The 25743-nt window shown below is 38.9% G+C and overlaps 1 protein-coding gene across 4 annotated transcripts in view; it reads left to right on the top strand.

Annotated features, from left to right (window-relative positions):
* TRAK1 (trafficking kinesin protein 1) overlaps positions 1-25743 on the top strand; it is a 125772-nt gene extending 100029 nt beyond the window's left edge. For 2 of the 4 annotated variants that reach the window (XM_071429583.1, XM_071429584.1), the window contains 7 exons: positions 249-386; positions 1988-2064; positions 4058-4294; positions 5225-5541; positions 9760-10089; positions 18731-18833; positions 22766-25743. In XM_071429583.1, coding sequence (XP_071285684.1) covers positions 249-386; positions 1988-2064; positions 4058-4294; positions 5225-5541; positions 9760-10089; positions 18731-18833; positions 22766-23564 — 2001 coding nt within the window. In that variant the 3' untranslated portion in view covers positions 23565-25743. The remainder of the gene's footprint in view (positions 1-248; positions 387-1987; positions 2065-4057; positions 4295-5224; positions 5542-9759; positions 10090-18730; positions 18834-22765) is intronic. The other 2 variants (XM_071429582.1, XM_071429585.1) reach the window with 1 other exon arrangement.

The following is a 25743-nucleotide window of genomic DNA, read 5'->3' as shown; positions in this document are numbered from 1 at the left end:
ATGGAAGGAAAGAAAAGAAATGGAGCAAAGAGTTCCTTCCACATTGTTACCCTCCCTGCCTGCCTTCCCATCACTAATCCATGTTATTAATGATCCTTCAGTGATACTCAGTTGTTGGAGATCGATTCCTTTAAAGTGGGATATTCTTCCCAACACCATTATTGCTTACCAGTATTAAAAATATTAGCAGGATTTTTGTGGTAATAGTGCACCCCATAAGGTCTTGGGCTGTTTTCTGTATATTACAGTTGCGAGAGCTGGAAGACAAATATGCAGAGTGCATGGAAATGCTTCATGAGGCTCAAGAAGAGCTGAAAAACCTTAGGAACAAGACAATGCCAAATGCTATATCACGTCGGTACCACTCCCTTGGTCTCTTCCCTATGGTAAGCAGATTTAGGGGAAACCTGCACACACCAAGCAAAGGAAATGTGTTTGCATCTGACTTACAGCTTCAGGGATAGGATGCTGGGTCTGAGATAAGCATGGGTGAAATCTGTATTTGCATAGTCTTAAAGGCTACCTGAGCAATCAGTTTTGCAAACGTGGTTCTGAAACAGTGGTGCTGTGCAGCTCTGCCTGCAGCTGTGTGTGCTTATACTGTGAAACCTGGTTAACAGGTTAAGCATTAACAGGTTCTTACACACTTCTGTACATCTTTGTTAGGCATCTCCTGTACTGTGGAGGCTGATGTTCATTAGGACCTTGCTGTTTGTCTTCAATATCCTTGGAGATAAAACTTTTTAATAACATAACTATGGTTTCCAGACCTGGCATCTTTCGCATAATTTATGATATACATTTTAATTCTTCAGTCTAAACCTCTGAACAGGGTTAAAAGCACAACTTCTTGTTTTATAGTGACTGAAAATTCAGTGGTTCATTAAAAGAATGTTAGTTGTGAATCTGTACTATGGCAACAAGTTATGGTGGTTTCTCTGGTGTTACCAACTTTCTTTACCTGATTTCATGTGATTATGACATTTAAAACTCAGGAAATATGCAGTACCCTCAATGAAATGAAAAAAAAGAGTGGATAAGAATGTGTGCAGTGACTTGCTCTGCTTGCCTGAAAGTAGTTAGACATTGCCTCTAGAGTAGTTAGATTACTTCTGAAGGCAATGGTATCAATGGCTTCTTTTGAAATACATTAATGTAATCATGCAGCAAAATCTGGCCTGCCTTGTCTTACTGCTGAAGAACACATTTTATTTGTGCTCACAAGTAAATTGCCAACAAAGGCTTAGCCTGCCTTTTTGTGCTCCCTTCTGAGACTGAATGCCGGCCAAATTAAAGTGCAGACATTTAATAATACAAGTTGTGGTTGCAAAAATAATACAAATTGTGCTTGCACAAATACAGCTGAAAGCTGTGAAAAGTATGCTTGTGCTGAGATAGGTTTATATTTTTTGTGTGAAAATGATTTTCAAACATTGAATCATGGGACAAAAGATCATTTGGATTTGTTAATGTTTGATAGTAAGACCCTGCACCCAGCAGTAAAACTTAGTGACCAGCTATGGAAAATTGATGGCCTGTTGCCTCTAACCTTATGGAGAAAGTATATAGTGCTTTATGCCAAGAATCACGTCGTTTTTGTGGATGGGTGGATAATGCTGTGGGTTTTATGTTTATTCTAAATGAGAACATAAAGAGCAAAACTTTATACATGAAAGATGAGTGTTACTGAGTATGGAATTCAGTCTGGGTACAAATGTTGTTGCCTACAATGCCTTTTTAAGGTTCTTTGGCAGATATTATGTATCATCCGAACATACATACTGCAGGAAAATGAAGCTAAGCCATATTTTGTCAGTGCTTTAAATACCTACATTTTCTAGTAATTTTTCATATTTAAACCTTCCTTTTTTTCTACTAGAAATACTCTTCATTATCTATTATTTTGTATAAGGAATTTATTATTTTCTGTCATGCCAACCTATTAATGCTATGATATTTGTTTCTCTTTTGTGCTTATTTTTAACAGGATTCTTTGGCAGCAGAGATAGAAGGGTCAATGAGGAAAGAACTGCATTTGGATGAACCCGACTCTCCTGACTTGGCGTACGACTGAAAAGAATTGGTTCCTAATTGATTGGTTATATCTGAATTTAATTATTTGATGAGAAGAGAAAAAACAGAAAAGAGTTGAGCTAGATATTTAGAAAGAAATATTTCTAGCTGAATGTGAATAATAGAGAGAAAGGAAAACAAATTGCCTAGTTTTTGGGGTGTTTTTAATTTCTCCTAAAGCTGCTAAAAGAAAACACCTATATACTGGCTTTGCTTTGTCTTGTAAACTTCTTTCCTCATTGATGAGTGCTGAGAATGAGAAAAGGTTTGTTTTCTTGTGTGTTACCATGCTAGTTTCTTCAGCTACCAGTTAGAGGAGGAGTTCAAGTTCTTGGTGAGTTTTATAACATAACAGGTTGATCTAATCCAGTTTTTACAGGAAGAACATCAGGGCAGTAAGGGATTTGGAATGGCTGGGTACTTAGTGTGATGCCCATTATACCTGTGCTGAAGTTCTGTTGAATTAAACAAGAGAGTAGTTTGAAACCAGTTAAGTGCTTGCGACAGCCCCAAAGCTATAGATAGATACAGCTTGGCAGAAATGGCCTCCCTGATGCCAGTTGCACGTGTACTCCAATAGGTTTATCTCACAGATTTGCACAAAGCATGGATTGTTTAATTTGAAATAAGTTAATCCAGTTTACAGGGTCTGTTACAGAAACAGAGTTTACAAAACAGGACAGTCAGGGAAGGTACAGAAACCTTCTAATTGCATTTACAAAATGCCTGACATTGACCTTTTCTGAGCCTGAGCCAAGAACTGCAAATGAGGTTTTGACAGAGTGAAATGTTGGTTAGAAAAATGTAAGATCAGAAAGTTGTGAGCATGCTCAAACCCCATAGGATCTGTTCATCCTTTCAGTATAATCTAACTTAAAGCTAGTTTAACTTCATTAGAATATCTTATTTACTTTGCCTGTACCAGAGGAGGATACTTTTTTTTTGTTACGTGACTTGTCTTGGTTTTATTTATTTGTGCAGTGGTAGTAACTGCAAGCTCCATGGGACTATTTATTGATAAATACTCTTAGATTCAGCCTCATAAAGATATACTACTCTAGACCTAGAGCCTCCACACAAAGGGTGCAACTGTTGAGCACCCATGGACAGAAGGAAAGAAATTTAAATGACATTAAATAGCCTAAGGCATGCAGTCACTGTTACAACCTGGTAGTGTTACCTTTCAGATAGAAGGAATGTGCTATCCTTGTGTTCAGCCATTGTTGAACTGTAAAATAAAGCAGTGGTGGCATTGCTACAGCATGATGTAGGGTGATTTTATTTTATCAAGAAATTTCTGCAGAAGTGTCATCTGATGTCAGTCTTGAACCAGGTGAATGATGTTTCTTATGGTATAAAGACAATGCTGATAAAGAATAAACTGTAGAAGTAGGTCAAATATTAGGTTTCCAGCCTTGGCAGCCTCTCTCTCAAGTCCTGGTCCATTATATTTCTGGGATATTTTTCCTTTTTTTTAAGTACTGTTTAAGGGGACTGGAAATTGGGTTCAGAGAGAAAAGATACAGGACTTGCTTGCATGGAGACACTCAGGAGAGTAAATTCAAACTCTCTTTTAAAATGGATTAGTCAGTTTATAGTTAAGAGTTGAATGGAGATCAATTCTGGTTTTTAAAATGTCATTTTTACATAATGACTTTATGGCACTTTTAGCTGATGTACTGAAATGCTCTTTCACTTATTTTTTGTTGCTATTTGAAAGGGTCCATGCACATGATTGTCAAGTGTTCTGTCAAAAATATTCTAAGGTTATGGAAGAATTATGTTGATGGATTGAATGTAATGGCCAGACTGTAGCTAGTATGGGACCTTATGCATGCTACTTTACAGAACTATGTATAAAACCAAAGTGTTTGATAGACCTGTGAATAGGAAGGGCTGTTAATAAGCTGTTACCTGTTTCTCTGTTCCTTTTCATGGTAATAAGTTATTGAGTGATTATTAACTGTGTGTGTGTGTTTTACAGCCATCAGAAGCGGGTCTTTGAGACGGTGAGAAATGTCAATCAAGTTGTCAAGCAGAGATCCATGACTCCGTCACCAATGAATATCCCAGGCTCTAACCAGTCCTCTGCTATGAACTCAGTCATTTCTAGCTGCGTCAGCACTCCACGTTCCAGTTTCTATGGGGGAGACATCTCTAACATTATGATAGACAACAAGACCAATAGCATCATCTTAGAGACAGAGTCCTCGGACAATGGGTCAGTACCAGAGCACTGGAATTTGCTTTTGCTTTCTTTCTGACATAAAGGTAGTGTTCCTGTTTTCCTCCTTTTGTCTTATGTAGTGCAGTAATCACAGTGGCATACGTCCTCAAAATTTATTTTGTGCTTATAGTTTTTGGGCACTCAAGTTTATTTAAAAAATAAAGCTTTTAGAAAGTACTGTGTATTGATCAGTGTCTGCAACTCAGACCCGTTCTGAGATGCAACATCACCAGATGATGTCAAACCACCCTTTGTTTTTATGTGTCAACACTTAAAAATAATTAAATTTTCACCATGTTACATAAATGCCAGGGAATTCTGATTCCAGATGCAGCTACAGTTAATTGTTTTGATCCTAAAACTGAATAAAGTATGCATCTGTAGGTTACCTAATATGAAAACTTAGAAATTAAACTAATTGGAACTCTGCTTTTTTAGCTACTTGTCTCTTCCCCCAGTACAGCTCCACACTATATGCTGTATATACTTTTCATTAAAATGGCTTCATTTTTCAAAATAATATATGTTTGTCAGTATAATATACTCTTGTGACTCACTGTGGTGTTCTTACAGCATTGGCCCCTTAACATGGAGCCTGCTTACCTGAGTTTACATAACTGTGAGAGACACACAACAAGTAGACAACTCTCACCTCTTTGTAGGAGGAAGCTCTTAAGTAAAGTGCAGGTTTCCAGGCAGGAACTAGGACTCAAAATTTTTACTATGGAAGAGAAACAAAAGACTGGTATTTGCCTTTGAGCTCTTCAGATGAGGAGCAAGTTGTTCCCAGACACAGTAATGTAAAGGTATTGGTGAGTGTCTCAAAACTGTCATATGGAAGTCTAAAACATTTCTAAGAATGTGTTTTTTCCCTCCCACCTTTTTTTTTTTTATTATTTTTCTGTGTCCCCCTTTATGTTTTAGAAATGAAGACAGGATGAAGAAGCCTGGAACTCCAGGGACTCCAGGCTCCAGTGACCTAGAGACTGCCCTGCGTAGGCTCTCCCTCAGGCGCGAGAATTACCTCTCAGAGCGCAAGTTCTTTGAGGAGGAGCAGGAAAGGAAGTTGCGGGAACTGGCAGAAAAGGGAGAGCTCCACAGTGGTTCCGTTACCCCCACAGAGAGCATCATGTCACTGGGAACTCACTCCAGATTTTCAGAATTCACTGGATATTCAGGAATGTCTATCAGCAGTCGCTCCTACCTGCCAGAAAAGCTTCAGATTGTGAAACCACTAGAAGGTGATAACAAAGGGCCTCGGCCTTTATCTGTTGTTATTAGTGACTCTTTGTGGTCCCTAATCCATCACCAGAAAGCAGGAAATCTTTGCAATACATACTCTTTTTACTTTAGAGACAGTACTCCACGCTGTTGGTTTGAGATCTTCTAACTAATATATTCTTCCACAAGCCTTAAAAGTGTTAGGAAACAATCCCAGCCAAAGCAGTAAAATCAATATTACAGGCTACACGTGCACATCATCAGTGCAGCTTTACATCCAACCTAAATGTTACCATTTCATAATTGGAAAAGGAAGGTGGATAAGTCTGTGAAATCTAAACAGCAAGAGTTCTGTAAATTAGTATCTGGAAAGGCTGTTACCTACTTCAGTTAGTCCAGTTGGTCTAATAAGACTGTTACAGTGATTCAAAATTATCTCTGGACTTGATGGGTTGTTTGAGTGCTCACATGATTCAGTATGGCTTTGTGTTTCATGTGGGAAATAGGTGGGGATTTTTAAAGTCAAATTTCCTTCATACATTGTCTCAGAAAAAGGCAAGATAGAGATAGATGATAGTCAGGGCTAGAGCTGTATTTCAAAGTTCATTTCAATAGACTCTTTTAAAAAAAGCTGTTAAAGCAAATGTAGTATAGTCTGCCTGGCTTTCTTCAGTTGTTTCAGGTTGTAGCTGGAAGTTAGTTGAGTCAATTCCTTCAGATTTTAAACCAACTTAAGTTTCCCTATAGTACTTCACAGATACACTAGGTAACATCACTTAGCTTTGGCCTCTGTCTCTCTCTCTCTTTTTTCCTTTAACAGAACTCTTGTATTACATTGCATTGTGTGTGTTTTAATTGCAGAACTTCCTTTTTTTTTCATCTGTTTAGAACAAATTTATTTCATTTATAAGGAGCATAGAGCATGACACGTACTCAGAAGCAAACATAAGCATTCTTATGTCCTGAAGAAAGTGATGTACTGTATCAACCTATTCAAATGAAACTATAGCCATAGCACACAGACCCATACTGTTGAGCAGATTTGAATAGTTTGTTTTCATGGCTGCTTTTCAATGGTCATAAAAGTTCTTGTACCAGATAAAGGAAAGGATGATCCCACTTTGTTTCAGTTTCCGGTTGCTACCACTGTAATAGATTTCTGTCACCATCCCATTATATCTGCTTTTGTCTTCCAATAAACTCTTAAAGTCTTTATCATCTTTCTATCTGTCTGGGTTTTTTTTTCCCCTTGATTTTGTTCAATGTTTTCACTGGGTCATCATTTCTCTCTTGAAATTATTGCACCTTTCAAAGTACTTCCCATGTTTGGTTTTAGATCTTATTTGTAGCATGTTTGTGTCTGCCTGTTTCATAAGTTTTGTGTTTGTTAACTTGTATTAACTAAATATCTTCATGATTTTGTTTTTCATTTCAGCTTGGTTTATTTTCTGAATATTTTTCATAAAAAAAAAAAACCTTAGTTTTTTTTTCAACTTCATGGACGCCTTCAGACTACTGGGGAAAAACAGTCTGCTGTACCTGCAGACTGCTATAAGTAGTTGTGTCTTTGGTTTTATTACTGTTTTGGGTGCTCATGTCAAAAAACAGAAAAAAAATTAGTTCAATAATAAATTTACTATATGTTAATGACTTCTGCTCCTTTAAATCAATCTTTTAAATCCCCCAGGAAAAAAAGTGGCAGTAGAACAAAGAAATTTATCTTTTGCACCTTTAAAAATCAACACATGCTATCTTTTAGTCAAACAGGAGGATTGCTTGATGTGACTTGTTTTAATTATAGTCCAGTGAGATTTGTTTGTTTGTTTTGGTTTTTTTTTTAACTATGCACCTGTGACTCGTGTCATAAGAACAAAATAGCACTATCTGTAGGAAACTAAAAACTGGGACTGACTGTGTCTTCATCCACTTCACTGCAGTTGTGGGAGCAACACACTGAATTTCTAAGCTTTCTCTGATCCTCAAAGCCTATGTGCAATCATGCAGAGATACCAGGAATATAGGAAAAAAGTTTGCTTTGTTCATATACTTATTTTGTTTATATATTCCTTCTTCCTTCAGTGGCATGTCCCACTGTTATTCAGTAATTCCCTCATGCCAACTGTTTCTGATAATTTACAAAACCATCTGCTAGGAACCCGGGACTGAATGTAGGCAAAAGAACTGTTGTATTTCCCTCTTTTTTGACTTCTGCAACTTTCTCTTTTTTTCTTTTTATTGGGGATTTACAATTGTTGGATTCCCTTGTACACTTGTGTTCATTTTCTCTATAGGAAATTAAAGCTCCCTTGCACACATTTTATGAGATCAAGACTAAGCTCATGTATACTCTTGTTTATGATGGAGCTAAGGCCATTTTGATTTCTGTAGATTTTCAATAGAAATGTTAAAGCTCAAAATGCAGATATTTTGGTGAATATATTTCCTATGGAAAAATATGAGATATATATTGAAAATGAAGCGCTTGTATCTGCTGAGTTTATTTTAAGTTTTGGTGTGCTTTAAGGTGAAAAAGATTACATCTCCAGAAGCTAGCATGTAGAAGTTAATTAACTTTTTTATACTTGCATGCAGTGCAGAAAGAAATTTTTATTTCCTTTGTTCTTTAATTCTTGGAGTAGACTGACAGAAAACCTCTGCTCCTAGGTTAAGGCTTGACAATATTTATCACTTCTTCACATTCTGGGGTATTTCTTCTATATAAAAGGAAAAACTTGGCCTTTGTGACAGTTGAGAAATAAATACAAGTTATAAAGCTGTCTCTTCTCTAATTTTGGGGTTGTAAATAGTTTCTACTTCTTGAGCCTCGAGGGTGCAAATTTTCTCTAATCCCTCTAGATTTATTTAAATAAAAGCAAAAAAAATAGGGTAATTAGCCAAAGTAATCTAGCAGATCCATTTATTCTGAGCTAAAAAATTACAGATCTTAAAAAGTGATATAGGCTTAATTAAAATGCCACCCATTGTTCCCATTCTAGAGAAAGAGTTTTTTCCCTCTTCCCTTCCCATTTACCGTAAGCTTCCTCAAGTGCAGTATTTGAAATGACAATTTTTCTCATTCCATAGGATTTTTTTCAGATTGAAAATGTATATGAGAGCCACCCCTCCTCTAGTTATTGCAGTTGTTTAAGCTTTTACATACACCATGTAATTAATTGAATATTCTTGGACTTTGAATATGGGTGAGACATTTGTGTGCCTGTTGAACGAGTGGGTATTTCACTTTGCAGAGAGGGAACAGGAAAAAGACTGCAAAAAGTAGTCTGATTTGCAGGCAGAGGTGAAAAGAAGGATGTTTTGTTTGTGTCATAGGACATGTGTGCTTTTAAGTCATATTTTTCAACACAGTGATGGTGGGCACACAGGAAAATGCAGGCCCCAGTGTTTAATTGCTACTTGAGGAATCAAATTCTCCCTTGATTTCACTGGGTCCATCTCGGTGTATATATGAATTTTTCCTGATCCATTGCTGTTTCTGACTGTCTCTTATTAAACCTTGAATATTGAATGCTCTTCTCTGTAAAATGCACCTCCCTTTTCAAAACATTTCTCTGCCAAGGATGAAGCTACAGGTACAGTAGCATTTAGTTATGTAGTAGTTGAATTCCTGTAGCATAGGGCCCACACAGGTATTTAGCCTCGACGTGTAGTTCAGAGCTGTGTATCTGCTTACACGTGCCTGAAGTTGGTGGGCTTTTCTAACGGATGGTAAAAGCTAAAATTGCTGTGCAGTCTGTGTGACTACTGTCCTCCTGTTAGCCACTGGCAGAAAATTCTGGCATGTTTTCAGCACTTGTCTTAGTTTGAGCTTAATGTGGGAATATGTGGTATATGTTCCTCTTAGAGCTTTCTGTGATGGTGCTCAGATCAACTGCTACAATGTAAATTCTTTCTACTCCTGCTTAATCCTGTGAATTGAAGTGGATGAGGATATTTACAGGGAGGGGATGTGCATGTGCACAAGTGTGCTGCTTCTCACCGCCAGGCTTTGCATAAGTGCTGATGTGATCAGTTTATTACACACTGGTGTGGAAATGCCGAAGCATAGGTGAAGCAGTTTTGTGCTGTAGCATGTCTCCCTAGACACATTAAACCCAGAAACATTACAGGTTTGGAGCTCCCAAACCTTTGGTCTTCTGGATAAATTAAGTGGGACTTTGTGTTTTAGGTCCTGGATTGCTTACTAATTGATTTTGGTTGTCTTTCTGTTCCCTTTCAAGGTTCTGCCACTTTGCACCACTGGCAGCAGCTGGCTCAGCCTCACTTGGGTGGGATTCTGGACCCGAGGCCCGGGGTTGTCACTAAGGGCTTCAGGACCCTAGACCTGGACCTGGATGAAGTGTACTGCCTTAATGACTATGAGGAAGATGAGACAGGTGACATTTCTTACAAGGGCCTAACTACCTCGACGCCAGTTCAGCACACAGAGACCTCAGGTGAGAGGTCACAAGCACAAGTGACTGTTTCAGAGAACAAGAATAACCCCCGCCAATCTCAGGCTTTCACAGAGGAGATGCAGGAGCCCGCGACTGACGATGATGAGGGGTCTGGTGAGGGAAACTCATTAAGTCCAGTAAAACTGACATCTTTACAGGATTTTGATTACTGGGCCATTCTCACGTCTCTTCAGAACAGCATCCATAATATTGCTTTGTGTGTAGCATCTGCACGATAGTGCGTGCAGTGGTTAGAACATAACCATTCTAACATTGGCTCAAAAATCGTTTCTTTGATAATCTTTTAATTTGTTTTTCAGTAACAGCATCTGTGGTCAATATTTTACTCTATTTTGATAAGAGAAGGCTGCTAAAAGGAAGTGGTTCATTCACAAAACTTTGTGTGGCATGTATTCAACTTGTGTGTGTATTTAGTGCGCACTCTTAAGTGTCTGTAATGTACAGATTACATATATTTTGTATTGCTGCAGTGCAGATACTCTTCTGACAGTTTGTAAGAGGTGATGCCATATTTTAGATGTTTGTACTTTGGGGAAAAAAACAAAGACTAAATGATTGGTGCACTAAAGGTTCCTCCATCTTGCCTTTGCTGGAACAAATGGAGGGCCTTGAAAACCACCAAAGAAATTTTGAAAGTTTAATTCACTTACCTCAGAGACAGTTACCTGTTTTTAAAGTCCTTCTGAGATAAAGAATTAAGGGAATGTTTTTATTGCAGTGACTAATAACATTTCCCTTACTCTTTCTCCACCACACTATTAAACCCTGTTCTTCCTATTTATACCATATTAAGACATAAACATTTCTAAGTGACACAGTACTGCACAAGTTATTAGAGACTCTGACACTAGAAGTCTGACACTGACACTAGAAGTCTGTTATTGCACATGATTACAGAATCTCAAGACTATAGAAGTGTTTTGAGTTTGTGTGATTTCTCTCTTGCTCTTGGGATTTGGGGGTTTTTGTTTTAATAAGCTATATAGTCTTCATTAAGATTTGCCTCTGGTAAAGAATTATATTTAGTCCAGAATCAGAAAATTGCCAGAACTCCTTTTTTTCCCCAGACTTCTTGTGTTTGTATAACTACTTTAAATGAAGACACTTCCTTCCCTCTCCTTTTTCTGGGATAAATCATAATTTAATATTTGGCTGGTCTTTGGAAGATTAGATTGTCTCAGGGCGAAACAATAATATTTCTGTTATTATCATGACATGCAGAGTATCTTCAGCTCTCACTGCAGTGGCAGTTCAGTGCTTTCAGCTATTGAATATAAGCTACTTTCTACAGTCAGTTGTATTAAGGTTAAACTTTGAATCATGGAATCATTAATGCTGGGAAAGACCTCTAAGATCATTGAGTCCAGGCATTAATCCAGCTCTGCCAAGTCCACCACTAAACCATGTCCCCAGGTGCCATATCTACAGATCTTTTAAATACCTCCTGGTGACACAACCACTTCCCTGGGCAGCCTGTTCCAGTGTTTCAACATCCAAACCCTTCAACTTCCCTTTCCATTGGCAAAAGTTGTCCTTGTTCCATGAGATCCCAGAAAGAAAGTTTATATTATTTTTTATATTAATATGAAAATAAATAATGCCTCTTCAGGCAGTTGTGTGGCATTTTGGATATTATCCAGGTTTTTATAATTTTGAAGAGTCTGAGTAACAACAGCAAGACAAGCTGGAGATATAAGAAACATGGACTGAAATAATCAAAGACTGAAATAACTGGCCTTTTTAGGATCTAGGGAATAAAAGATTCAACAAAATATATGTTTAATTTTAAAATGTGTCACTGTAGAGAGGAAGGGAACAAGCAGTTCTTCATGAACTCAGAGCAGAGTAAATGTGAAAAAAATGTTGCTTGGGCTACGTTTTAAAGACTTTTATAATTTTAAGAGTGTTCAACACAGGAACATGTCAAAAAAGTAGAAGACTCATTGTCATGGGCTAAACATAGATAAGGATATAGTTTAGTTCGTTGTTGGTTTTTTTTAAAGAACAAATTAGTCTTAACATTTCTGGGTAATAATTTGAAAGACTTCTTTCTTTCAAGTAGAGCAATAAAAGTAGGCCTGCTCCATGTTTACAAACTGGTAAGAAAGCCTAGTATTTCCTTCCATTTTCTGTCTCCATTATGATTTGAATAAAGGTCACTGTTTATGAACAGGTTATTTACTGGTTACTGCTGACTTTTCCTGGGAAAAGTCTATTTAGACAGGGGTTTTAAGCAAATTCCCCACCTTATACATTGACAAAGTAGAAAAAAATCAATGAAATAGCTCTAGCAATCTTATTTTACCTTGTATTGTTTGCTGAGTCATTTTAATACATTACAGAAATAAATGGGTCAAAATTAATAACTTTGTGTAGAATGAACAACTGCACTGAAAACTTTAATTTCCCATTCTTTTGCCTTCTTTCAAATTGTCCTCTTGTGTAGGATTTAGGAGTATCCATGAGCTATCATATCATTATTGGTTGTGTTGCTCAAATGGAGTAAAGACACTGTGTCTGCTTTTTGTTGAAGCAATTTGTTAGACATTGTACAAGGAGGAGATGATTGTGGATTTTTTCAGAATAGGCACTTACTAATGGAGCAATACTTCTTAGGATCCACAATCTGCCCACTGAAGAATATCTTCTGGGAGAAGGAGGTGCACGCTTAGCTTCTGAGGTTTTTTTGTATTTAAATATTGTGCAGCCATTGCTTCTCATTGCTTCTCCTCAGCATTCTTTCTTCTAGATTTCTGTGTAGGAAATTCAAGGTAGGTAGGGGTGTGTATGGACATGTGGCACCTCATCATTAGCCCATCATGAGTACAAGGTTACAACATCATTGCTTGCCTGATTCCAGTTGGAAATTGCTTCCAGTTGGCAAGATACAGAACAAACTCCTGCTAGAGAATGTGGAAGTAAAATAAAAAGGGAAGGAAAGAAAAATCTTGCACACAGTCTCTAGCAATAGTGCCTTTGCTTGTAATCCAGGATAGCACCATTGTGGAAAAATCTCATTCAAGAGGTCTGTAAAAGCCAGAAGTTGTCTTCTTACACTTGCTGTTGGCAGGCCATAAAGTGTGCCAGTCTAGAGCTACAGGTCTTCTAGCCTCAGATCAAAATGTCTTTAGTAATACAGTGCCTACAAGGACCTTCCCAGCAGGTGTAGATCATCTTAGTCTGTTGGACAGGTTTCTGCTTCAGTTGATTGTATGCTCTGAGGTTTGTATCTTGCCTTTTTTGCACTGGATATGTTCTCTGTTACAGTACTTACAAGTACTATTCATATTGCCATTCTCTGTGTGCAGAGTGCTGCTCTAAATGAGCCCAAGCACTTACTTTAACTTCACGGCTCAGGACAGCAAACACTGCTGGTGCCAAAAATATCTTGTAGCCAAAACAAGTGTATTCAGAACAATTGTGAGATGTTCTATTCTTGGGATAGTTAGAGTCAGAGATCATTCTGATTAAAAAAGGAAAAGTTATGTTCCTTGTGTTTTCTTGTCCATATGTTGAAACCTGTAGTACCCATTGATCTATAAAACAGCTTCTTCACCATAAATGCATATTCTATCCCAATTATGGCACTGAACTTTTCAGGAGAAGTTAGCACACATGTGACATATGGTCTGCAGTTAGTCTGTTGGAGCCACATACTGTGTGTGAGTAGAGTTAACTTTATGGAGGATTGCAAATTCCAAAATTGCAGTTCTAGCCTAATACACAGGAGTAGGTTGAGTTTTGTGTATCACTTGTGTAGACTCTCAGCGTAAGTGGAATTGTAGAGAAGTTACAGGACACCGTGTTCTTAAAATCATCTGGGACAAGTAACTTTTGTTACAAATTTTTTGTAACCTCAATATGTTTTTTTTGTTCTGTGAAAGAAACTAGTATGTTATAACGCTGTACAGAATCTGTTCTGGAGGGATGGGTTGTTTGGGCTGGCTTTTTGTTTGGTTTGTTGTGGTTTTTTAATTCGCCGGCTGTTATGTTTCCCTTAAAGGAACAAACAAAACACCAGCCATTCAAAGCACTTAATAATGTTATGAATTTTCTAATTTTGAAGTTGGAAGGGCTACACTTGATGCAGTGTCTGCTTAATTGCCTGCTAGTATTGGATGCATAAAATGGTCTTTCAGGACTTGCGTTTGTTAGTTCTGCTGACTGATTGCTTTCAATAGACATGTGCACAGCACCACAGCATCAGCACTCTTGTACTTCATGCTTAGACCTTAACCATGACATGGAGGGCTTTCCAAATAGAGGCCCAAAATCACAAGAACACATAATGAATGTATTATGTTTGAGTTGTTTTTAGCAGCATTACTACACATGCTTCTAAAAAGTGATCATTGTACAAAAAAGCAATAAATTTTGTAACTCTTCTTAGAACTAAGGTATTGATGCATATTTAAATATATTTTATTTTCAAATGGCATGAGTATTTTCACAGTAATTATTTTTTTAAGAAAAGCTGTCAGCAGTTGCTTTCTATGCTGTTAAAATGTTGAATTTTAATTTCAGGACCCTAGCCTGCATAAACTTATGTTGAAGCTACATTAAACACTTTGAAGTCTTTTTCCATCTATGCTCAATGGTCATAAACATATGAGAAAGTTATCTCAGCCAGAAGAACACCCTGTCCAAAGAATACCTGCCTTTGTTCAGTTTTTCCACTCTTTCTGTTTCCAAAGGCAAAATAAATGAAAATTTTGGAAAATCAGGTATTCAGAAAATAATTTTGTTGTTTAAGAAACATAACAAAAGCCATGCTCCTGGTGCAGACATGAGTTCCTGGAGGTTTTGAGTATCCATGGTTGCACCTTTAGGAAAGCACCATGTTCACATTTTACAGCTGTTGTTTTTATCACTTGCCTTCTAGTAGTGGTTCACCCAGGTATCAGATCCAGCTTAATCTATATTCCCCCTATTCTCTCAGCCAGGCATTTTCAGAACAGGTAGCAGTGGATATCAGAGCTCTCACTTGTAGCCACCTAAAGGGGATGAACTCTGCTAAATCTAGACACTGCATGAAGACACCGTCTTGTCCCATGGATCCTAGTGGGGTTTTGTGACCTAGTTTCCTAGTAATTTCACCTCACCCAAGGATGGAATTAGTGGCACAAACTGGCAAAAGTGAAGTCCATAACCTGTATTCTAGATGATCACACAGTAGAAAAAAAAGAGTATCCTAATTGTCCTTCGTTATCCTCTTTTAAAGTAGGCAGAAGTTTTCTATTCAGCAATAAAATCCTAATGCTTTAAAACACCATCTGTTGCTCTAAGGATGCCTCAGTCTGATTGTCATTCTATCCTTGTTTCCACAGCCTGTGCTAAAGAGATGCCCTAATTCCATTGCACTCCCTGCTCAAATAGTAGGGAACCAGGTTCCCCTCCTTTTCTTGAAACATGCCAAAAAAATGATGGTGTAGAGTGGCTTGCTTCACTGTTGTACTAAAGCATTAACTTTGTGCCAGTCTGGATCAAGCCATACTCTATAAAGATTTCCCAGCTTTTTTGAAGTTAATTTCCTAATAAATCTCTATGTGCCAGAATATGTGTCTGTATAAAATGCAAAGATTTATTGGTCACCTTGAGCTCTCTGCTTCATCACTGTTATTTCGGCATAACAACCAATTTGAATTTTGATCCAATGGTACAAAAGTTAATGGTATCTTAGTATAGCTGCTTCTTACAAGTCTTCCTCAAACTTAATTTGTCTTGACGTCTTCTTGTGGGTGGGGCAGGCCACTTGTTTACCTACTGTAACTTTGTACCTTCCTCTGCACAAGCTTGTTGAAAATCCAGTTAAAATGGCCTTTTGAGAGTTCCCTGGGCAGAAGTCAAGTCCTGAACATACCTATTTTGCTGTTTACACCTAGCAGAATGGCCCACAGGCTCTTAGTCCTGCAGCTGGATCTGAGACATAAAATCAGTTTTGATTTTTGTGAGGAAAGTCCTGTTTGTTCTACCAGAAGATGGAGCTCTCTGCGCTCAGTTTGACTGGAACCTGCCTTTTTTTTTTTCTCAGTATTTTAAAAGGTGTTTTTACAATAGCGTTTGTACTTACAGAAGAGCCCCTTTCAGCTATGATGGTTTACATTTTTCCATAATGCCTGTGAATTTTTTGAGAAAACTTAATAAGATGAAGAATCATTAATTCCTGAGTGCTAAAGAAGCAGAAATTTTAGGTTTAGATTTAATTTTAATTTATGGGGAAAATGCACTAACAGTTTGCACTGGGTTCTTGATGGATGAAATTACATGATGTTTTTGTAAATTTTGTTAAGCACTGAATTATGCATAGATTCTTTTTCATTCAGATATGAAACCTTGTTGGTAAACTACGACTACTTTGGAAAAGAGGTATAAGAAAGAAATTTGTTTCAGACAGTTACATGCAGCAGATGTTTATATTCAAGAGAATACTTTGACATATGTAAATGGGAAGATAGTCTTTCTTATTAGAAAAATGCATTGCTTCGTCATGAACTTACACCATCTCAGGAGATGACCATTCCTATGTAAAATTACTAAGTTAGAAATTAATAATTTTGTTTCTATTTGATAAACTTTGTTCATTTACAGCAACAGGTTCTCACTCTTTTTACTGTGTCCAAAGGATGGAAAATGCTACAGCAATATGATACAACCCATTGTTGACTGATGAAGGATGAAGCTGGTACAGGACTTTCTTAGTGGTATTTGAAGGGTGAAATATATCTTTGGAAATTGATAGATTTTTTTCATCACTTCAGTTTGTCTCCTCTGATTAGAGCTAGTGACTTCTCTACTTTTAGCAGCCTTCTCCTATCTTTGACTCATTAATAGCAATGAGTCTTGCTTTTGCTAATGCAGCTGTTTCTTCAATGTGCCTGTCTCCAATCTGAGGGGATGCCCAGTGGGTATTAGAAATGGGGAAAATGCACTGATTGTATTACAGCTATGTGCTTTGGGTTGAGCTTGCAATCTTAAACCAGCATTGCTTTATTCTGTTCTCTATTCATCATCCAGGGATAATTGCTTTGTTTCTAATTGATTTATGTTAAAGTCCTGTGTTTCTCTAAATAACCAATCTTTTCATGTCCAGTTATTTGAGTTCTTTCTCCAGATTTTCTTATAACTCTCTACAATATGGAGAGAATCATGATTGCTAGGCTGTGCTCCCTTGTAATAGCTTTTGTAGTGCTCACACTAATCTCTAAAGCAACTGGATTCCTGAAGCATCCTAATTACCATCTCTGGAGGTGAAGTAGAGCTTGTTGTTATGTTATGCCGTGCTAACATTTGAGTGTGTTAACATGACACTCCAGTGGTCCTCAGAAATATCCTTCTCTAATGTACAGCCCTACATTCCAGCGCTGACTAGAAGTTACCTCACACTGTATGCTCAGCCACTTCTGCTTCCACTGTCCACACTGCCCATGCTCTACCCTTCCCACACTGCTTATCTGTGTTCTTAAAGGGCTACCTAACCACACACACTGTTTTGGAGCTGTGATACTTTATATGCGGAAAAGGGAACACAGCCACAATTAAGACTTGCCTTGCTTCTGCTGAGCTGCTCTGGGAGTTCAGAATGGTGTCTGGTCCAGCTGGTCAATCTGTCTGTCTTTTGCAATGTGTTCAATAGTTGTGTACTGTGGTATTAAAATGTGGCTTAATCAGGGAATGGCTCAGAGGGTTGGATGGGACTGGTGGGGAGGGAGCTGCACATGGTTTTTATTGTGCATGTCTTTTGACCACTGCTAAGTTTGGTTACTAAGTAAGAGAACCTATGCAATCATGATATCTTTGATGTAATATTTAACTCTGGGTGTTTTTCAACCAGCTTTTCAGATGCATGGCTCTTAAATTCTGTAGTTATTTTGCAGTGACCACAGCTGCATTATATAGCAGGTTAACACAGCCACAGAAGTATTCCTACTAAGAAGAAAGTAGTTGGCCTAAGTCCTTCATTTTCAAAACTAAGCTGTATTGCTTCTTTCCCAAATCACTGATCTATCACCAGAGTGGCAGTTTTACAGCCACATTTATTAGGAAATTTGCTTACTACACTGTCTACAAATATTCAAAAACTGCTATACTATGCAGCTGAGGACATACATTTTTAAAGAACCTAATCACACGCACAAGAGAAATGTCACAGATGTACAGTAGTGGATCCAAAAAACTACCACTTTCCATATTGTGGATATGAAAAGTCAGAGTAACAGCAATTAATGTGTGTCCCTCCCCTCCCCACCTCAGCAATCTGCATTCCTGTAGCATTAGCCAGATGGATCCATTACTGAGAAGTAATGGGGATACCTTTTTGTGGATCAATCTAAAAGCTGAAAGGTGTAAGGATTTAGAAAATCCTGGTGCTCCTGAGCTGGTACTAGAAAATTTTGCTTGTAATTTCCCACTGATGCAAGTTGCTAGTTTAGATAAGGACTAGCATTTCAAGCACTGCCTGGCCTAAATTTGGTTTGAACAAGACTTAATCTGCAGTGTTTGTGATCATGGGTAAGTTTCAGCAGACCTTTTTAGCACTGGCCTTGGGAGTCCTAGAAGTGTTTCTTTTGGGGAACAAGTGTCTGTTTAACACTGTAGTACTTGGCCATTTCACTTTTCTTGCATTGATCCCATCAAGGTGCCTCATCACTTTTTGCATCTGTCTTATCAGCACACAGAAGTTTGGTTTTCCCCTTTTCTGTGTAAAATGCAAAGAATTTGCTTTTTTTTAATTTAGTACCTCATCCTGGGAAGTGCATGTCACAAACCAACTCCACCTTCACCTTCACCACCTGCCGCATTCTGCACCCCTCCGATGAACTCACACGAGTCACGCCAAGGTAAGGGATTCCCATGATGGCAAAGCCTTCAGCTCTATCAGAGTTTCCCCTCTAAGCAAATGCAAAATAATACCATAAGCATAGGCATTGACTGCAGTGGTGAATTACAACACATCCACCAATTATTCCTCCTGTTTTGAGTTACTGCAGCCTGAATTTGGGAGGCATGTGTGATGTTTTAAAAAGCCAATCAAAGTTTCTTAAATTTTGTTGTCTCTGGTTAAGATATTGCAGGATCAGACGTAACTATATTGGCTTCTGATATCCAAACTGAGCTACTCCTCATCTTAGACTAGTTGTAGTTGTCATATGTAAATGCACAGAATGTAATCTCTTACCAAAAAAAAGATGAGAGGTTTTTCCAGGGAGGAAGTCTAAATATTTCCTCTCAGAAAAAAAAAGGGATGTGCAGGTTAAGAAATCCGGGAACTACGTGAGGAATGGAGAAGGACAAGTGCCTTAACTGGAAACAGGGAGAGATCTACTTTGTTTCTTGGTGTAATTGTTGGAAATGAATTCATAGCTGCCAGACTGAAAGTAACAAGCTGGTGATGCAATAGCAATTGGCAGTATAGACACTGCATGCCCACAATAGGCGGTTCTGTGGCCTTATGGAAGGTGAAGATCTGAGAACCAGAGGTGGGTGGTACGAATTTCATACCTAAAGAGGAAACTTTCCTCCCATTGCAAATCAGGATTTACAGAATGTTCTTTTCTGTTTATAAGGACAGTGTCTCATTTCTTTCTGTGCCCTTCCAGCTCCTCTGTGGGAGCATACAACTGTGTAGGTCCCCATGCAGAGGCGTTGTGCCGACATTTGTTTAGACATGAGATAGGCACTGACTGCCTGTGAAGGGCATGAAAAATAAGAGTATTGAATATGAAAACCTGTTAGGTGGAAAGGAAATATATGATGTTTAAATGTAACTTTTTTGCTTCACTTTCTGAACTAAGTTAGTTTTTAGTGGCCTAGCTGGTTTTTCTTTACTCTTTTCTGTCTTTCCTTTGGCACAATTACTGAAGAGATCCTCTTATATGGCTGCAGTTCTGTTTTAATTTTCTTGTTATTGTTGAATTGCTGTCAGTTGTGATCATAATAAACTCTTTGGGTACTACATCTAACACATCAGTCAGAAAAGACAGCTAAATTCAGTGCATTTTCAGCTGCCTTAGTTAAATGGAAGTTCATCATTTGTTCAGGAGAACAAAGAGCAAAACAAACAAAATTATGTTTTCAGTAGATGTTTAAGGAGCTCCTCCTTACCAACTATAAATGATTCTTCACAGGTCATGTGAGGAGGACGAGAAACTGCGTTATGTCTCGTTGTGATGAGAGGAGGTATAGGGCAGACACTGTGACCCAGCGTGGTCGGGGGTGAGCAGCACTGCCAGCAGCATCTGTGTTGGCAGGGTCATGTACAAGGAATGCTAGTGTGTGTGGCACCAGCTAACCCCAAGAGGTTTGGCATTTACCTGCCTGGTTGCATTTTAACCTGTGCTACCCCAGGTGTTGCTCTAACCTGACTAAATTTCATCCAGCTAAATGAAATGCTCCTTTATTTGTTTCTTTTCTCAATCTAACTCTGAGACCATCACTGGGCTGAGCTGCTGAGGCCACTTTGAGTCTGTTTCTGCAATGGTGTCCAGGGCACCCTGCGGTGTTGGTCAGTTTGATGGGAAAAATATTTCCCAGTTAAAGCAATGCCAAAATGATCAAATGGAAAAAAAGGCAACATCTGCAACTGCTTTCTTGCAGGGATTGCTTGTTTTTTAAATTGCACTGTAGTGTATAACTGTGCTGAAAAATTACTAGAAATACTAATCTACATGCCTGTGCAACTGAAATCTGTATCTGGAAAGAGTGAAGCTCTCAAAACTGTTGGAGTGCTATAATTTTCATCTTGTGACTAGGATATCTTGAAAGCCTGGTAATTAACAGCATATGTCTGGACTTCTGAAATGTATATGGTCATACCTTGTAGAAAGTCAGTTCATGCAGTAACTTCTCTTTCTTTTCTCTACCTCATGCTTCTCAAGACTTCTGTATTCTGTATTTAGCTGTTTGTGAGATGCACCACAGTGGCTGTCACTGCTTTTTAGTTCCACTGGAATCAAAACTATGAGGGACCAGCTTCAATCAGTGCTTAAGAGAAGAATTGTGAACTAACTTCTTTCCACTCAGCCTTGCCTTCAGAGTGTGTGTGCTGCTGCAGTGGGTGTGCGTGGACTCCTTAGCTGTGCTGGGAGAGATCCTTCTCCTTGCTGCTGCCTCAGCCAGGCAGAAAGACAGGACATGAGGATGTGCCTTAGCACATCTGCCACCTGCACTGACAGCCACAGCACACACGGGGGTGCAAGGAGACTGAGTCCAGAGCCACCATGCAAGGCTGCATTTCTAATTCATCTGCCAGTTTTCTCAAATAAGTGTTTCACTACAGTATACCAGGAGGAATATATGGGATTCCTCTTGCTGAATTGCAACTGCAATTCAACTTCCTCAGTTTCACTTGCTTATGGTAAAGGTTGGTACAGTTCCAAATCATTGTTATAGATCATGTTGGTTAGATCCTATTTAGCCTTGGAAAGAAGACATGACTTGACATTTCACTGTATCAGGCTAATATTTTCTTAATTAAGAAGTGCCTTAAAGATATGCTGATTTTTAGACCAAGGGACTAGACTTTCCAGTGTTACGTGAATTCATATCACCTGCTCACTGTAAGCCATGGATCCAGTTGATGTTCTAAGCTCATCAGAAGCTGCAGCTCAAAGCATTCCAGGGTGTCTAACCTGATGTGCACAGTAGTGTTGGCTACGCAGAGCTCATTAATGTAAGGTGAAATGAGACTGAAAATTCCAGCCAAGACACCATCTCAGCCCCTTTTGTTCATATGGGCAAAAAAGATGTAATTTAGTCACTGGCCAGAATCTTCTCTTGGCAATCCAACCAGATTATCTCAAAGTGGCTCTTGGAAATGCTTTTCTTGGTGCAGAGAACCCCACTTAAATTTGAGTCGCACATTATGGCTGAGCCAATCCAACAGCATGGCTCTGCTGAAAAGGGAAGATCCCACCCTCTCCCCTGTTCCTTCCCCTCCCAGCTGCTTAGTTTTCCCACTGTCTTGCCCTGTCTCTTTGCTGAGTGTCTTCTACTTGCTAACCTGGCAAGGTGAGGGAGTAGGTTTCCTTCTTTGAACAGTGGTGAAGTCACATCAATGAATCCTTTGTTAGCATCAAGTGTTGCATTACTCAAGACGCTTTAAATGTCATTAGAGGGGATGAACTCATGTTTAGGAGATATTACTGTGGAATTCTTTTTAAATTTTTTTTTATTTGTGTGTGTGTCTACTTGTGGCAAAGACCATAATTTGCCTGTGGTTAGAAAAAGTTGGATTTTTTTTTCTGAAGGTGCATGGAGCTCTTGGGATTCTCTCAAACAGACATGAATTTGGAGTGTCATAGGTATCCCACATGCCTTGTTTTGGAATAACTAAGTAAACCATGCTTTGGTGAATGAGTGTTCAGTTCTGTGTGCTCAGAAGTGGCACTAAAAAGTAAATGTCTTGCTTACACCATTGGTCCAGTCTCCTGCATTTCCTTGTCTCTTAGAAGCAACTTGTTGTGAACAGGAAGGAAAGGTGAAGGTGTTGATCACAAACCTGTAAATAGTTTATCAGGAGAAATGTGGTGCTGGGTGTTGGCAGTGGCATTAATACTGTGAGACTGGGCTCTGAAGTGTGCAAAGTGGAGATGTGTTTTGTGAGATCTGATGGTTTTGCACTTGTAATCACATTTGTGGGCAGCTGGGAACTGTCAGTGTCCTGTTCACTCTCCAAATGGATAAAAGGCCCTGCTCAGAGTTAAAAATCTTGCTTGTAGTAAATTTTAATTTTCTAGTGGAGAGAATAATTTGAATGCTCCTTTGCTTTCAGCCTTAACGCAGCACCTACTCCAGCTTGTGGCAGCATTAGCAGTCTGAAAGGCACCCCGGTGGCCACTCCCTGCACTCCTCGGCGTCTGAGTTTGGCCGAATCCTTCACCAACCTCCGGGAATCCACGACAACGATGAGCACGTCCCTGGGGCTGGTGTGGCTGCTGAAGGAAAGGGGCATCTCAGCAGCAGTGTACAATCCACAGAGCTGGGACAGAGCCAGCAGGAGCACCCTGCTGAACACGTACTCCCCAAAAATGGCAATCATTCCTTCCACTCCACCAAACTCACCCATGCAGACACCTTCTTCTTCCCCTCCATCTTTTGAGTTCAAGTGCACCAGCCCACCTTATGACAACTTCTTGGCTTCGAAGCCTGCTAGTTCAATCTTGAAGGAGGTGAGGAATAAGAAGAACATCAGGAACAGCGAGAGCCAAACTGACGTGTCTGTTTCCAACCTTAATCTCGTGGACAAAGTCAGGAGGTTTGGTATTGCCAAAGTGGTGAGTTCAGGGCAAACGTCAGCTGCTCCTTTAACTGAGGACCAGGGACCTCTTCTCTGTGGGGCACAGGGACCAGTGAGGGCCCTTGTTCCTGGAGGCCTGGCACCTGACGGCCTCCCCTTGGGCTGCCCTGCCATGACCAGTGCCATTGGGGGCATCCAGCTGAACACTGGCATCCGAAGGAATCGGAGCTTCCCCACCATGGTGGGTTCCAGCATGCAGATGAAAGGCCCAACGTCCCTCACTTCGGGGATCCTCATGGGAACCAAGCTCCCCAAGCAAACTAGCTTACGATGAAGGACTTTATTTTTACAGCTAGTCTTTTTAAATGAAAATACTCTGATTCTTTCTCCAATCTCCTTTTCCTTTCCCGACCACCCCTTCATTGCCTCTTGAGTTTGACAAATCAACTTTGTGCCTAATGGGAGAAATGTGTAAACTTTGTATAAAATGTGTAAATATGTACCAGATCTATTGTAACTAATTGGATTATTTTACTGTTCAATCGAGTGCAAAAGGCTCTATGTTATGATTGCTGTATTAAGGTTAACTTGCTAACCTTTTGAAAAGGTTTTTTTTTTAAGATGCACTGAAAAAAAGAGAAGGAGCAAAACCAACAAAAAATAACTTGACTAGAAAAACGTGAATTCTGTAGCTAGCCTAACTTGAGTCAAAGGTGCATGGGAAGCTATTGAATGTGTTATGTGAGACCTCTCATTACATCACTTGAAGCATGGGAGCATTTGTGCTTCGTTAAATACTGAAAAAAGCACTCAGTTTAACATATGGTAGTTTTAATTTTGCCTCTGTAGATGAGTTGAGCTGAGTTATTGGAGTGCCTGGCTATTATGCCTGAATGGATGAAACCTTATTTTTTTTTTTCCTGTTCTGTATTTGCCTCCTTCCCAGGATTTATAAACTTGAACTAATACTGTGTTGAGGTCAGCAGGCCTACTGGGTACCTGGGACATTGACATATTCCTACCACAGCTGTTTCCTTTGGCACACCTACACTTTGTGCAACTTCTTTCTTTGTTGTTCTTTTGTTCTGTTTTGTTTTGTTCTTCAATGCTGCACTGGATTGTGGAAGGGAAAATGCTTTATTATGTGTTGCTGCCACTGAAACATGCTTTGTCAGTGCGCCCAAAGAAAACAGTTTTCACAACTCGCGATGTAAACATGGCAGTGACTTCCTAGAATTCCCAGTTGCGGAACAGATCGACAGATAAGAATGTTATAAAAGAACATGTAGCAAAACCAGTGTTAGGAAAAGGTGAGTTCTTGAACCTCAGCAGAGAACCACAGAAAACACTTAGTAATGGAATGGTACAGGCGGGAAAGAGAAGCTTGCAACCCTCGTGCTGATCTTCATGTTTCATGCATGTCAGAGACCATGGCCTTGTGAGCAGGGTGAGAATATTCTCCACCCATTTTCTGGTTTATTTTTTCAGAGAAACCTTCTTCATCTAAAGTCAGACCCTAGTATAGGTAAAAGTAGGGGAAATGCTTTATTTTCGCAGTGTTTTTAAGATGAGGAAAATTCCTGCCATACAAACATATAAACCCCTACTTTTCAGAAAGGAAACATAAGACCTCACGCAACCTTTAGTTGCCAGGCAATCCTAATTATATCACAATTTTTTCTCTGTTTCTCCCAACCTTCTGCTGGGTGCTTGTAGAAAGAGTTGCAATACCTTGGAACTGGAACAGACTGGAGGGAGCTTGTTTCTAGAGTGGAGCTCACACATAAGTATTTTTTGGAAGAGGGGATGGAGAGGAGCAAAGCAGGGAGGGTTTAGCATCCACTTTCTTTTCCTTGCACTTCTTGTGGCATCTAAAATCAAGCTCCCCGTTTGTTACCATTGTCACACTACACGTAATTGCCGTGAATTGCCATTTGTAACAGACTGTTACTAAATTATTAGCACTGATAATTTCTTGTATAAATGAAACTGTCTTTTAGTCTTTGTGACAAGAGATAGGTGGGTGGTTTGTTTCTTTCTGAATGAAGTAGTTATTGCAGTAGTGCTATGGACACTAAGGATATTTTTTGAGAAAGAAAAAAAAAACACATCGGTCAGTTACAGCATGTGTTTGAAGACTTCTATTTATTCTATGAACTTACAATGTTTTAGTAAAATGCCATCAGCTCTGTTTGCTGTTGTATGTGTGCACTTATTGCAAGTAAATTTAAGTATCTTTTTATTTGAATGTATCTTAAACCAGTAGATAGAATAACAGTTGATTCTGAAAAAAGTCATGGACTTAATGGACCATTTTATATACCCAGAGGAAGAAAGCAATACCATAAGAGAACTTAAAGTGTAGAAGGTAATCATGCAATTGGGAAGTATTATTTAGCCTTTAAATAAGCTGTAGGAGCTGTCCACCCACCAGAGAAAGCAATTGTAACACATCAGAATGATGGAATTTAATTTTTTCTTCACTAATATCAATAAAAACCAGAAAAGTTGCA

The sequence above is a fragment of the Agelaius tricolor genome, unplaced genomic scaffold, assembly GCF_023055355.1.
Source record: "Agelaius tricolor isolate 1412-34295 unplaced genomic scaffold, bAgeTri1.0.p SCAF_6, whole genome shotgun sequence".
Lineage (NCBI taxonomy): Eukaryota > Metazoa > Chordata > Aves > Passeriformes > Icteridae > Agelaius > Agelaius tricolor.
Note: the sequence above shows the minus strand (reverse complement) of the source record. Positions and strands in the feature narration are given on the sequence as shown.